This window comes from Tachyglossus aculeatus, chromosome 16 (genome assembly GCF_015852505.1).
Source record: "Tachyglossus aculeatus isolate mTacAcu1 chromosome 16, mTacAcu1.pri, whole genome shotgun sequence".
Lineage (NCBI taxonomy): Eukaryota > Metazoa > Chordata > Mammalia > Monotremata > Tachyglossidae > Tachyglossus > Tachyglossus aculeatus.
The window spans coordinates 42,391,067-42,405,710 of NC_052081.1; the positions used below are offsets into that span (position 1 = coordinate 42,391,067).

General features: G+C 40.4%; 1 protein-coding gene across 7 annotated transcripts in view; it reads right to left on the reverse strand.

Moving 5' to 3' along the window:
• LOC119938376 (zinc finger MYM-type protein 4) overlaps window positions 1–14,644 on the reverse strand; it is a 63,788-nt gene that overhangs the window by 24,045 nt on the left and 25,099 nt on the right. For 5 of the 7 annotated variants that reach the window (XM_038758185.1, XM_038758186.1, XM_038758187.1 and 2 more), the window contains 11 exons: window positions 13,108–13,172; window positions 11,255–11,425; window positions 10,687–10,771; window positions 10,168–10,420; window positions 6,047–6,221; window positions 5,701–5,937; window positions 3,544–3,694; window positions 3,002–3,117; window positions 2,253–2,528; window positions 1,770–1,920; window positions 925–1,097 (listed from right to left, as the gene is read on the reverse strand). In XM_038758185.1, coding sequence (XP_038614113.1) covers window positions 925–1,097; window positions 1,770–1,920; window positions 2,253–2,528; window positions 3,002–3,117; window positions 3,544–3,694; window positions 5,701–5,937; window positions 6,047–6,221; window positions 10,168–10,420; window positions 10,687–10,771; window positions 11,255–11,425; window positions 13,108–13,172 — 1,853 coding nt within the window. The remainder of the gene's footprint in view (window positions 1–924; window positions 1,098–1,769; window positions 1,921–2,252; window positions 2,529–3,001; window positions 3,118–3,543; window positions 3,695–5,700; window positions 5,938–6,046; window positions 6,222–10,167; window positions 10,421–10,686; window positions 10,772–11,254; window positions 11,426–13,107; window positions 13,173–14,644) is intronic. The other 2 variants (XM_038758189.1, XM_038758188.1) reach the window with 1 other exon arrangement.

Here is a 14,644-nt window from a genome sequence, read left to right on the forward strand (position 1 = left end):
TTATTATTATTATTAATTAAATAAGTGGCATGAGAAGCAGCACGCCCTACTGTAAAGAGTCCAAGCCCGGGAGTCAGAGGGTTCTAATCCTGGCTTCACGACTTGCCAGCTGTGTGACCTTGGGCAGGCCACTCAAGTTCTCAGTGCCTCAGTTTCCTCAACTGTAAAGTGGGAATTAAATCCTACTCCCACCTTCTTAGACTTTGAGCTTCGTATGGGACAGGTCTTCACAGACTAAGCCCCGCTTTTCCTCATCTCCCACTCCCTTTTGTGTCACACTACTTGCTCCCTTTGTTTCTCCACTCTCTCCCCGCCCCAAGGCACTTATGTACATATCTGTAATTTTATTTATTTATATTGCTATCCATTTGTATTGCTCTCTGTTCTCCCCCTCCCCAACCCTCTCAGAGAATGAACTCCTTGTGGGCAGGGATTGCCAATCTTTATTGCTGTATTGTACTTTCCCAAGCACTTAGTTCAGTGCTCTGCACACAGTAAGTGCTCAATCAGTACAATTGAATGAACGAATAAATGAATGACAAGGACTGTGTCTGACCCGATTAGCTCTACTACACCGATCTACTCCAGTGCTAAGTGCATTAAAGCATTAAGTGCATTAAGCACTAAAAAAGTACCATAAAAACAATAAAGTTACAAATTAGAGACACATGAAGTATAAAAATCAGGCTGGGATATAGGACAGCAAAAGCAGCAGGATGGCCACAAACAAGATCTTCACTTGCTAAAAACCCCCTTAAGTCCTGTTTTATTTTTTCTAATATCAGATTTTATTGAAGAGAACCTCAATTCATTTGATTTACAATTCTCAGGAACCAAATAATTCTTCACTACTTGAAGAATAAGGAAAAAAAAGATCCAAGCCTGAGCAAATTCTACCAAAGCAAGAGTTTGAATTCTATTTACCTGATAGAACAAAACCGTAAATTTGGACATGCACTCCTCACAGCAGAACTCTTCCATCTTTCCCCCAAAATGATTCTGTACCAGTTTGGGGGATGTCTGTAAACAGTAACTGCACATTTTACAGTGGTTTCCCCAGCGTTTCGCCAAGTCATGTTTATAGAGCAGTTTGCAACCTAAAAACATAGGAGGAAGGGAAAATCGCCAAACTTTCATTAATACAGAAACACTGAATCCACAAGTTAATACAAATTTCAGAGCAATTCCAGACCCTGTCTAATCCCCACCTGGGTATTCTCTCAATGCTTAATGCAGTACTCTATACACAGTAATGCTTAATACTATTACTACTTGTCCTATGCTGTCGAGTTGTCTCTGGCCCATCTCTCCCAGAACGCCCCAACTCCATCTGCAATTGTTCTACTACACCTCACAAAATAAATTATTTGCCGCAGGATTGATGTGCCCGGTTCACATACCACCAATAAAGGCTGTAATACCTTTTAATCTACTTAATGGTTTCACCTGTATCTGAAGATTTAACAGCTGAAAAGGGATGTGTTCAACATACTAAAAATTTGACTGGGGTGATTTATGTACAGTCCCTCCTGAGAGGATATAGAAGGCCTACAAAACTCAGACGTTCTTCAGTACAATTCACAACTCTTCAGAATTATATCAAGAGATTGCTATCTCCCTTATCCCACTCCCATTAAAATTATTATATCATTTGAAGTTAAAAATGTCAGGTGAACACCAGAATGATGTTAGCTTTTTGGATGAGGGGAATTTTATGACTGCAAATAAAACGAACTAACTGAACTCAACTGCCCTTTTTTTATTTTTACCTTCACTACAGAATGGCTTGTCAACTCCTGAGAATCGCACGGTCTCCTTTATAATCTTTTCAATTTTACAGTATTCACACATCGCCATGACGCTATTTATCTTCTTATATTCATCACAACATGTCTTTCCACAAAACTGAAACATTTTGCCCTGCAACCAAAGAGACGTCATTACATTAAAACAAAATTGTTTCTTTCTTCTGGAACTCCCTTGCCCTTTAATCCGGGGGAGAAAAGAGGGCTGGGTTAAAGGCAACAAAACCATTAAATCCTTTGCAAAAGAGTGAAGGTGTACTCATTTATAAAAGTCTCCAATTTTACTTTTTTTTTAAACGGTATTTATTAAGCACTTACTATGTGCCAGGCACTATTCTAAGTGCAGCAGTAGATACAAGGTTATCAGGTTAGACTAAGTCCCTGTCCCACAGGGGGCTCACAGTCTTCATCCCCACTTTCCGGACGAGGTAGCTGAGGCACAGTTACCTTGTAGTCAAGAAGTTCAGGTTTTGTGGCAAACAGGCGGTTACAGTGCTGGCACTTGAGCTTCACAACAGTCCGGGCAAAAGTCACCTGCTGGGACTGGGCGGCAAGTCGCTGGAGGCCAGCTGCAGCTGAGCTACTCACGGAGCTGGGGGAGACGGCAGAGGTCGTTCCCCCTGCTGCTGTTACTGTTGTCCCCGTGGGAATGCTTACGATGACTTGACCCTGAGACAGGGGTACGACGGAGGAATTCATTCCTGTCGGCTTGTTGAACAAGTTCTGGAAGAATCATAGAAGAGAGCACATCTTTCAAATAAGAAGTTGTAGTAAACCTCTTCTACACGGATATTACAATCAATCGACAGTATTTACCAAGAGCTGTTTGCAGAGCATGGTACTAAACGCTTATTAGTTCTCTGCAAAGTGCTCAATAAATATGACTGAATGAATTCAACAGAGTTGGTAGACATCTTCCCTGCCCACAGTGAATTTAACCTAGGGCTTACATCGCTTTCATGAGTGATGGGGTCACTTACTGTCCACTGCATTTTCCAGAGTGGATTTCACTGATCTGTCTAAAGTCAAAGAAGGAAAAAGAGGCTGCAAAACTGCAAGGGTCGGTTCTGGAATTTACGAGCTTCTGACTGCATGAATTCCAAAAGTCCACCCTTGATACAGTTGCAGTTCTACGTGAAAGTGATTTTCTGAGTGGGGGCTGGGGGTTGGGCAAAGAAGAGGGGTCCATATCATACCTGGAAAGCAATTACACAGCTGTAGCTGCAGAAGTTACGTATACTTCCATCTGACATAGCCAGGTGGTACTGAGGGACCGCTGAGGTTTTACAGCTGTTACACTGAACTTGGACACCTTAATTAAAGGAAAAATTAACCTCAATGAGTAATGTATACAAATTACCAAAAAGGCTTGTGTACCAGGACCATGAAAAGGAAGAAGGAAATTCAAGACACTAAAATTTCAAAAGTGAACTAATACAAAAACAATATCGGTTAGGCAAATTAGCATAAGATTAAACTCTGCCTGCCAAGAAACAAGTCCCCATTTCTCCAAATCACAAAAGCAAAATAAATTAATGTTGAATTAAATTAACATGAATGTGTACACAGGACATGCAAAATAATCAATGGATAATTCCTTACAGTCTTATTTCTATTCCCTTTTGCTTTGGGGATCAGTGAAAATTGCACACGAGCCTTTGTGGGGAAAGAAATCAATCCTACTCGTCTTTCTCAACTTTTATTAAGCATACAAACTACCCATATGGCCTTTCATTACCTGCAGAAGTAACCATCTTAACTCTGTATGCGGATAAACAATTAACAGAGCAAAAAAGCTCTGTTTTCCCCAAGTTATTCGTGTTCTCGATCATTTCAGCTGAAGACCTCAATGATTTGCAAAGCGCACATGGAGTAATTTTTGCTGATTTCTATCAAGAGAATAAAATACCATTCACTTATATATTTTAAAGATTCATAGTACTGCTTCCAAAGCCTTTAAGTTATTTAAAATCAACATCCATATTGTCAGAAAACTTCAGAACATCAAGATAAACAGATCTACGAAAGCTAAGGGATTTTTCCAAAAATCACAGAGGATGCTGGGGGCTAAAAGACCCATTTCTCTACTCATTGCTCTATCAGACCATCATTTAATCATCTTTAGAAGTAAATCAATATCAGTTTTTCCCCCAAGTAAAAGCTGGCTATTTCCAAGCAAGCAAAGAATACATGGAAAAATTATACAACTGAATAATGAATTATGGCTATCAATTAAGCTAAACTGTTAACTATTTTTAAAAAGATTTAAATTTTTTAAATGCCAAAATGACATTCCTGATTTCCTTTTCCAAAATTCCTTTTTTTAATTCCTCAAACACAACTCAACATTCCTTAAAATGACCTTGAAATGCTACTATATATGGTTCATACTGTATATTCAAAGTCACCTGGCAAAATCCAATATCAGCACATAGATAAAAATATGGGGATTCAAAAAAAATGCTATAAAGGGAACCGATTACAAAAAATAAAAATCCATTCCAACACCCCTCCATTCCTAGGGACCTGTTAACAAGATATTTTTCGCATACTGGGATTATGGCTCAGTAATCAGTAGTGATCAATAGAGAGTTTACTCTGTGCAGATGACGAAGGGCTTGGGAGAGTATACTATCAATCAATTAATGGTATTTATTGAGCACTTACTGCGTGCAGAGCAGTGTACTAAGAGCTTGGGAGAGTACAAGATAACAGAGTTAACAGAGATAACAGAGTTGGTAGGCATGTTCCCTGCCCACAGAGGGGGAGATATTAAAATAAATTATGTATACGCACATAAGAGCTGTGGGGCTGAAGGTAGGATGACAAATGCTTGAAGGGTACAGATCCAAATGCATAAATGACAGAGAAGGGAGACGGAGAAAAGGAAATGAGGGCTTACTTTGGGAAGTCCTTTTGGGAGAAATGTGATTTTAATAAGGTTCTGAAGGTAGGGAGAGTGGTGGCCTGTCTTACATGAAATGGGAGGGAGTTCCTGGCAAGAGGAAAGATTTGGGCAAGGGACAGGTGGCAAGATAGACAGGACTGAGGTATAGTGAGTAGGTTGGTTAGAGGAACCAAGTGTGTGGGCTGGATTGTTGGATTCGGATCATAGTAGGCATGATCCCTGCCAATTTATTGGCGGGGAGGGATGGGGGAGGGGAGGGAGAAGTAGAAACTAGAATAAATTACAGGTAGGGGAAGTAACAGAGTTTAAAGATTCATACGTAAGTGTGAGGGTCTGGGGTATAAGTAACAAGTGCTTAGAGGTGACACAAAGGATGAAGTAGGGTGTGGCGATGACGGATTACTCATGGAAGGCCTCCTGGAGGAAATATGATTTCAGAAGGGTCTTGAAGATGGGGAGAACAGTGGCCTGTCCGATGTAAAGGGGGAGAGCATTTCAGGCAAAAGGGAAGGCGTGAGCAAAGTCAGTAGTAAGAAAGACAAAAGTGAGGTAATTCTGTTGTCTTCTCCCAAATGTTTTAGTTTAGTGTTCTGTACAGCAGGTGCTTCCCAGATACCACACAAATTGACGGATCAAATGGACTTTTAATCACAAGACTGAGAAATGACCTTAGAAAATTTCTGAACTACAAGGACCTCCAGAGGTCATCTAATTTATCTTCAATCATCCACCACTATGGTAGTCGTAGCAGTAGCAGCATTTACTGAGTGTCCCCAGCTTCCTTTTCATCTCGGGGCCACATTCCTCTCTCCCCTCACCCCCCCTTCTGAAGTTGAAAACTTTCACTAGCACAAACGAAAAACAAGTTCCTCCTTCAGTAAAATGCATTCAATTCAACTGAAAGAATACTGGCCCACCCCCTCCAAATAGTGATCAGTCAATAATCGTGAATTATAGTTTTGTATGATGTATTTTAGCTGTAGTTACCTTGGTGCAAGTTTGGGTATGTACCTGCTTGTATGCCGTGACACATGATGAACTACAAAACTTCTTAGATTGTCCCTCTATTTGAAGCATGTGACACTGGCCAGAGCCACTGTAACAGTAACCCCCACAGTTCTCACAACAGTTCATAGTGAGGTTGTTAGCAGAGCGGAACTTGGAGAAGCAGGCATCGCTGCAGAGTTTATGTACCACGTTCTGGTAATTAACTTCATGCCGAATCTGAAAGGAAAAACAAAACAAAACACGACACGTAACATTGGGATTGGCGCAAAATTCTGATCTTCGAGCAAGTCAAACAGAACCTCAAGAAGCTGAAAGTACAACTCACAACTGCATTCTTCTGGCACATACTGCACTTCGTTGAGATGCTATTAGTATGGATGGTGACAACGGGCTTTCTTTTCAGCTCATACATAGACAAACATGATTGGCTGCAAAAATCTTTGCTAGAGCTCGTGTTGTCAAACTGAGCAGTGATCACATCCTTTGGATTTAATATGTCTCTGAAAGATGATAAATCAGAATAAGCATTATGAATGGCAGCTTCTCCACAAATGCTGTTTTTTCCACCTTGGAACACATTATAAGCATTGCGTTCAGTGAAGTAATATTAAGTTTGATGAGAACTCCTAGAACTGCTGCATGTCTGGATGGTTTAGATGTGAAAAGGAAACATGGATCTCTTAGCCCATGACACCCGCACAGGTTGTATTACTGCTTCAATATCTTAATCTCAAGGAAGTAATTTCTTTCTAAAAGTTTAAAATCTCCTGAAATCAAAACAAAGGTTCCACAGCCTAAGAATGAAGGCTACCTGTCTGCACAATACATGTCTGTTAAGAAATGTTTTTTTGGTACAGCACGTAAAGACAATAAAAATTAACCAAAGTATTTCTGGTAAGGTACAGAAAACTATAGCAAACTAAATTATGCCACTGGTGAGCTAGTGCCTTTTTCAGGTTTAAACAACATCACCACTGCTGTAATCCATCCACTACTCTATTTTTCCTCCTCTGTATCGCGGATGACCAAATGAATAGCTCTTTGTTTAGCAAAGGGAATTTGACAAAAGAAGCAAATACATTTCCTCTTTTCTCTCTTCCCACTCTTATTTTATTAGCATCTTGAAATGTGCAAGAATGATTTAGAGATCAAACAATTGTAGGATTAGGAACCAATAACAAGTGTTTTTAAGGGCTAGACATTCAACAGGATTAAGGTAATGGAAATGCCAGTTCTTATTTGAAAAGAGTTAGAACTGCTGCAGCAATGTGCTGGACAAGCAAATTCAGAGTAAATCAGCTAATTACTGTAAACTGGGATTCTTTCATGGCATAGCATAAGACAAGAAATGTGAAATATTCATTTTTTAAACTGAGCTAATCTTGAAAGCCTGCACGCAAGTCTCTTGCAGTATGGAAACTATGAAGAGAGTTAAGAATATAGAAAGGACAGATTATGTGGGAGAGTACATTCCTAACCATTAGGATGAATGTTATGTTGAGCAACTAGTGCTCCATTCTTCTAAGCACCCTGTTGCCAATGCAAAAGACAGACCACAGGCTGGAGAGACCACTGATCAGATCCAAAAATGGCATTTCTAATGTTTTAAAACCCTTAATTTTGTAAAAGTGCCTTGAGCTTCAAAGGACAACAAATGAATACTACTACGTTTTATAAATCACATCTTCTACCACTACGGTGCAAAAGAAACAGTGTTATGGCATATCTGAGGAGCTCATCTGGGGCAGCTGAAACCAAAATATGGTTTGTCTTTTTTTGTTTTTTATGGTATTTGTTAAGTGCTTGCTATGTGTCAAACACTGCTCTAAGTGCTGGAGTAGGTACAGATTAATTAGGTCAGACACAGTCCCTGTCCCACATGGGGTGCACAGTCTAAGTAGGAGAGAGAACATGTATCCACATTTTACAGTTGAAGAAACAGAGAAGTTAAGTCACTTGCCCGAGGTCACAAAGCATGCAATTGGCAGAGCTGAAATTAGAACCCAGGTCCTTCTGACTCCCAGGCTTGCATTCTCCCCACTAGGCTACGCTGCTTAGTTTGGACAGAATACCACAAGAGGTGCTAACTTATTACAATTTCAAAATCAATCAATTCTACAATTTAAACTATGATCACAGATTCCAGAAGCCATTTTTTAAAAACATACAGAAATTATTACTAAACTTCCTTATCTAGTAGTGTTTTCTCCAAATACACCAGTAGAGGGAGATTTTTGTTATCTTTCCAAACTGAGGGGAAAAGAGAATCCATTTTGAAAACGGCTATCTGATGAATTTATGAGAAATGATCACTGAATTTTAATCTCCATTTCAAGAAAACCAATTTAGTTATTTAGAGGAGGCGTTTATCATTTCTTTTTCTCAGCTAAACCTTTATCCACTTCCACTATTTTGGGAGTGTCCTGTATTCTTAGAATTCCAATTATCATACAATTCTACTTTGAAAAATTCAGTGGAAATACCTAAGGAAAAGGATCAAGTCAGAAAGTGGGAGATGGAGGAGGTAGAGTTCAAAACATAGTTGCCAATACCTGAGTTCTCTGAAGGTATGTAGGCCCACCAGTTGGTCTGAAACTGGATACTTCCCAAGGGAGAGGCAGCCTGATCAGGTAGACATGAGGGTCCACCCCTCCCCATAATCCTAAGAAGGTCAGCCCTTTTGCCCTCCAATTTTTCAATAAATATTCTGTCAAAGAGAATATAGGGAGTAGAAAATCACTATCCTCCTGCGAGGGGTGGTAGGGCTGGCATGCTCATCTGGCACACCTATACACCTTCAGAAAACGCAAGTTAAGGTAAGAAAACCTTTACTGATTCCAAGATGGGAAAGCGACCCACCAGATGATCTCTCTAATAAATTTCATAGCTAGCCTCAGAGGGAGGTGCAAGTGACTTCAGAGAGGACTACCAAAACAAGCTGCATCCAGAGAGAGGTAGCCAATGAACATGCCTGGATGACGTGCTTCTATGTGGACTTTTGTCTAGACTACTAAGTGGAATGGGCTGTGGCAGGTCCTTGGAGGGCTAGTCCTGTTCCCTATTATAGAACAGGAGGCATTTGACCAACCATTTCACCAACATGCATTTCTAGACGGCTTGTCCCTGGAAGGCAGAATTCCAAGAAACGATTTCCCTTTTTTCTGATGAACATTAGCTTGTTAAATTTCGAAGCTTTTAGAGCATTCCCAGTCGTTCAGAACTGCCCGTCTGATGTACAAAGTACGAAGGGTGGCTCCCCTGGACCTGGGGGTGTTGGCGAAGAAGAGGAAAGGAAGATCGATCTCTAGGTTGATGAGGTAATTGGGGGCTTCCCTGAGGCGGTAACCCAAATGAGTGCAGTGTAGGATCTTGTCTTTGAAGATTCAGATGAAAGGAAAGTCGGTCACTACAGACTATAGGTGCTTCCAAACTGAAGCACAGGAACAGAATCTTCCAGGTGAGGCATTTGAAATTGCAGCTTGAAAGGGGGTTTGATCACCTGGATGAATTCAGGACCTTGATGTCCCAAGGCGAGGGGGAGGGGGAGTTGGATCAAAGGGTGGAGCTTAAATTTACCCTTTAAGAACCAAATGACCACAGGGGACCTTCCCTCTGTTAGAAAAAGAAGACTGGCTACAAATGGACTTGAATCAAAGCCACTTTGTGATGGTCACTGAATGATTCAATGATCCTAACAGCCTAGGACTGATGGGAGAGAGTGGGCCAATAATCCAAATGAAACATCATTGGCAGAAGAATACGCACTTTTAGGAGTAAGTCTAAGGTAAGAAGTAGCTAGCTTCCCACCGCCCCCACTTGGTAAAGCTGGCCTGCCAATCAAGAATTTGAGAGGGCTGGGTGCTACGGGCTAAGCAGTTATTGGGGACTCATCTCCAAGATCTGTGCTGGGGGTGGGGAAAGGAAGTGCTACATGCTTATTCTATGGCTTAAGGGCAGTATCTTTCAGTACTAAAAATCCCAGTAGAAGATCAAGAAACATTTACTTTGTCTTTTTCTAGTGAAGAGAATTTCAATGAAAAAGACTACAACGCTGACTCAGAATCCAGGGATGGGGCTTGCAAAAGTGCAGTGGCTCTGGAAGCCCCAAAGCCCCCAGCCCTGGACGACTGCACTGGGAGGGGAGATGTCTGCCCTAAGCCCCAGTGATTGCCCTACGGAGTTTTGCGAAGAACAAGACCCATGCTGAGTGTCAGACTCCGGGGGCCCCCTGGGGGCCCCTCCTTCTGAAAACTTCTGAAGTCTGCAAGCCTCTAGAGCAATTTCTAAATCAGTCTATGAGGAACAATCAACAGGTTCCATGCTTATACTGACAGAAGCAACATTTCTTCAGAAAAAAAAAAACTTACTGAACCATAAATGTCTAACTGCAAGCGAAGGATGAAGAAACTGAACAAATGAGGGCACATATAGAAAATATTGATATACTTTGAGCAGCTTGAGCAGATTTTCTTGGAAGAAAGTGTTGGACGGGCAGGTGGAACTGTGTATCCAGTGAGGCACAGTGTTGAGCAGAATAGCTGAGTAGACCCCTTCCTCTGATATGCGGTTTGTCCCTTTTGAAGAATTTTTTTACAGCCAGAACAGGAAACTCGAACAGCTGTTGTTGGAACTGAAGGAAGCATTTTATTCATGCCAGAAGATGCTAGCGAAGGCTGAAAACCTGTTGTCAACTGGGGAGCTAGAAAAGCAAAAGAAATAGGGAAAAAAAAACTTCATTAGTATTTACTATGAACATTTAAGTATACAGATTTTTTTTCTTTCAGACCTCTCTCGGTCTTTAAATCCAACCAGCAGTCAAAATCTAGCAGGAACAGCTAACCTGTCTCTTTTGCTCATAATGCTAAGAAGATCCCAAATGTAAAAGTGGATGAAAGCATAAAACCACTTTCTTCTACTAATACGTGACAGAATAATCAGAATTAATTAGGAATATTTTTTTCTTACCAAGAGGACTACCACTGACAGAAAAAACAGCACTAATTTTCAGTTCCCCGTCTTGAGTTTTTGACTGCTGACCATGACCATACTCCTGAAATGAAAAGAATAATAATGAAATACTGCCTTCAAAAAGACTTAACAATTAGGCAATAGAAAAGTGAAAGTGTATTATTAAAAACAGCACATTTTAAATCCCAAAGGCCTCTCCCAAATTATTTTTTTAAAAAAGAAACACTACTCTTTTAGCCCCCTCATATCATCATCCTTAAGAAAAACAACTTGTTTTTCATAATATTTTTAATTGCTAAGGGATCTTGATCTTTTTTCAAGTCTAATCTTAACTTGAAAGGTGGTGGGGAGGGAAGCCTCTAGTTTCTCCACATAAAAACAGAAAGCAAAGTGGGTCGTCCTATATATGTTTTTCAACAGACCCCACAGCTATCTGAATACTGGCTCTAACCCAATGAGGTGGAAATACTATATCTCCAACCAACAAAGCACAATAGCCAAACTCAAATACATAATTCATTTTGTGAAGCAGCCACAGTAAAATAATATGGAAAAAAAAACTTACCTGAGCATTGTCAGGTTCATCTTTAATTTTGTCTAGCAGCCCCTGTTGTGGTGCCATTGCTTTATCATATTCATCATCCAAAGGTTCTTCTTTAATTCTAATATTTGATGCAAAGGAATTGCCCAGTTCCTGACCAATGGACTCCTTACCAGTAAATGGATAGCTAGACTCCTAAAATACAATATGATTACTAAAGGTATTATTGAATACTCAAAAAACTTCAGGTTTCTCACTATTTCACAGAACTCAACTCTCCAACTAGAGTAGAGCTAAATGTAAGAGATAAGAATATATAGTATATACCCAGCCTTGCTATTATCCATATTTTCAGTACATGAATCACTCTAACATGATGGAAAAATTAGACAATATTTTTCCCTCAACATGAGTCTGTGTAAGTATAACCCAATTCACAAGGTAGTGGAAGGAAACTGAGTTTTTGGAAGAAACAGATGAACACATGTGCAGGACATTGGTCAAGGTGTAATACAGCTAAACTTCCCAGCCTATGCCTTAGCCTTACTGTACTGAACTTTGTGTTTTGGAACTTTACAGCTCTGAACTCAGCAGCAGATCAACGTTATACAGCAATCTGCTAATGGTGGACATAATAAAGAAATTTATATTGGAAAAGCATCAGTCATGATGGTATCTTCAACCTATCTACCCCCCAACCCATTAATTCCCACTGAATCAATGGGTACTATACAGTAATTTTCCACAACACACCCCTCACAGTACAGAACCCCACATGGTATGCTCTGCACACAGTAAACGCTCAATAAATATGACAATGAATACACATACATATTCAAGATTCCGGGTGATCTGGCTGATGTGATTTCCAGACTCCTTCCCCAGATTACCTAAATTAAAATGGAAAACTCCCCTCTCAAAACCAGAGCAGGCCATTCCCAGGTTTCCAGTGTTAACCTAGGAGGTAGTATCAAGGAAGGAGTAAAGGAGTTAGAATGGAGAGAAAGTCTTGCGGCACCTGAGAAAAATTGGGTGCCCTGTGGAGAGAAACTAAGGGAGCAGAGTTCCGTATGGGCTGGATTTCTAAGACTCAACCCAAAAGATTTAAAAATACACAGCCCCCTTAAATGGGTGACAGGCACATGTTCAACTTAATGTGGCTTGTTCTTGGCTAAAGGAACAGCAACAAGCAAATACACATTTGTGTGTCCTTTGTATTGGTTTCCTCTGAAGAAACGTGACTGCTGTGTGGTCTTGGGCAAGTCACTCCACTTCTCTGTACCTCAGTTCTCTCATCTGTAAAATGGGGACTAAGACTTTGAGCCCCATGTGGGACCTGGACTGTGACGACCAACCTGATTAGCTAGTATCTAGCCCAGTGCTTACTGTAGCGCCTGACACATGGTACGCTCTTAAATACCATCATTATCATTAGTAAGAGTCATGGACTCTGCCCTCAAGGAGTTTACAGTCTTAAGGGATGGGGCAGCCATGCATGGCACTTGCCTGCCACATAGTAATCACTTAAAAAATACCATTAAAAAAAGAGAGAAAGAGATACACACACACAGAAGAAAAAGAAGAGGATACCTGATGATTAATGAATGATTTAAATACTACAGATGAAATAAAAATAAAGCAACCACTGGTCAAGTGGTTCACAATGACATGTCTTTACTTGGCTCTTCCCAAAGAAGGCTTTAACCAACCAGATGATTAAACAAGTAAAACAAATTAGAACTTTACCAAACACTTAGACCAAATATTTGGGAAGATCTATCCCAACCATTTGTTGAAAAGGCTAGGCCATATCACTTGAAAATTAATTAGAATGAATTTTCGGATGTCTAAAACACAACAAACTATTGAACACTCACCCTGAAGTTTGTTTCTGGGGTTTGTGGTAACTGGGTTCGTATCGTTTCTTCCACTTGACTAGTTACTGTTTTTAAAAAAAAAGTATATATGTACAGATACAACTTTTCATGGGGAGATCATTTATTCAGCATCTCTTATCAGCAAGATTGCCAACCTGATCCCTAAACATCCTTCTCATTAATTACCTCTAATACTCCTTTTCTACCAACTTGTAGTGAAGATTCAAGTATTAGCTGGGTTCTAATTCCAGCTCTGCCACTTGTCTGCTGTGTGACCTTGGGCAAATCACTTAATTTCTCTGCGCCTCAGTTTCTCATCTGTTAACTGTGGATTAAGACTGTGAGCCCCATGTGGGATTGGGACTGTGTCCAACCTGATTAACTTGTATATACCCCACCATTTAGTACATTGTCAGTAAGAACTTTACAAATACCATTTAAAAAAACCCCAACAGCATAAAAAGCATCATTCTGATCCAATTGTCACAGACCCCTGATAACCAGTTATCTGATGACTGCCACCTTCCACCATGTACTCAGGATAAGAGAAGGGTAGCTTCTTTCGTGTGTGCTTTTCTTTATAACTGCCATCCTGGGGGACATGCAGGGATCCTGCCCTACAATCTATTGTAGTGTACTCTCCCAAACTCTTAAGAGTGCTCTGCACACAGTAAGCACCTAATAAATACCACTGATTGCCTGAAAGTCGTATCTTCCCATCACTCTGTTGGCCATTATCTAAGGTTGTCAAGGAACATGTTGCTGCATGAAAATTTATCATTGGCCCGAGGTCAGAGTGAAGGGTTGTGGTTGTTTTTTTGTCAAGAGCTAGGAATAACCTCATTTTAAGAGGGAAAGTGTACTGCAGCTTCGTGAAAAGGAACGAGGAACTTTAAAAATCAATGGTGTTTGGTGAGTGCTTATGTGTGCAGGGCACTACTCTACGTACTTGGCAGAGTACAAATACTGCAGGGTTGGTAGACACATTCCTTGCCCACAACAAGCTTTAAGAGATTTCTCTATTCCTACATTAGGCACATTGCATTTCTAGACCTCGTCTGTTTCTAAAAATATATCTTCTGGAGGACCAAGACCAGATCTCGCCCACGTTCACTCACAGTTGTTTGCACAACATTTTTCTAGAGAGACTGGCTGCTAAACCTTGAGGTGCTGGGTCTCCTGAGAATGGAATGAGAAGTAACTCAGATTCTGTCAGAGATTGCAGAAGCATGGCCAGAGGTTTAGGGTGGAGGGGGAAAAGATGAAATATCACAGTACTTCTACACACACAATTGTCAATGACTGTAATCTCATTACTATATAAATGGCACAAAATTGTCAGACTTTTCAGCTACTGGGTTAAATGAAAACCCATTTCATGAAGCAAATTCTTCCTCACATATCTCAGCGTATCTACAACAGAATATTACGACTATCCATCCATGGCATATGCATAGCTTCTGCTACTCCCCATTTTCCTTTTTTCTAGCCCCCTTTATTATTTACTTTTGAGACAAGGAGGCAAGAGCAATAATCT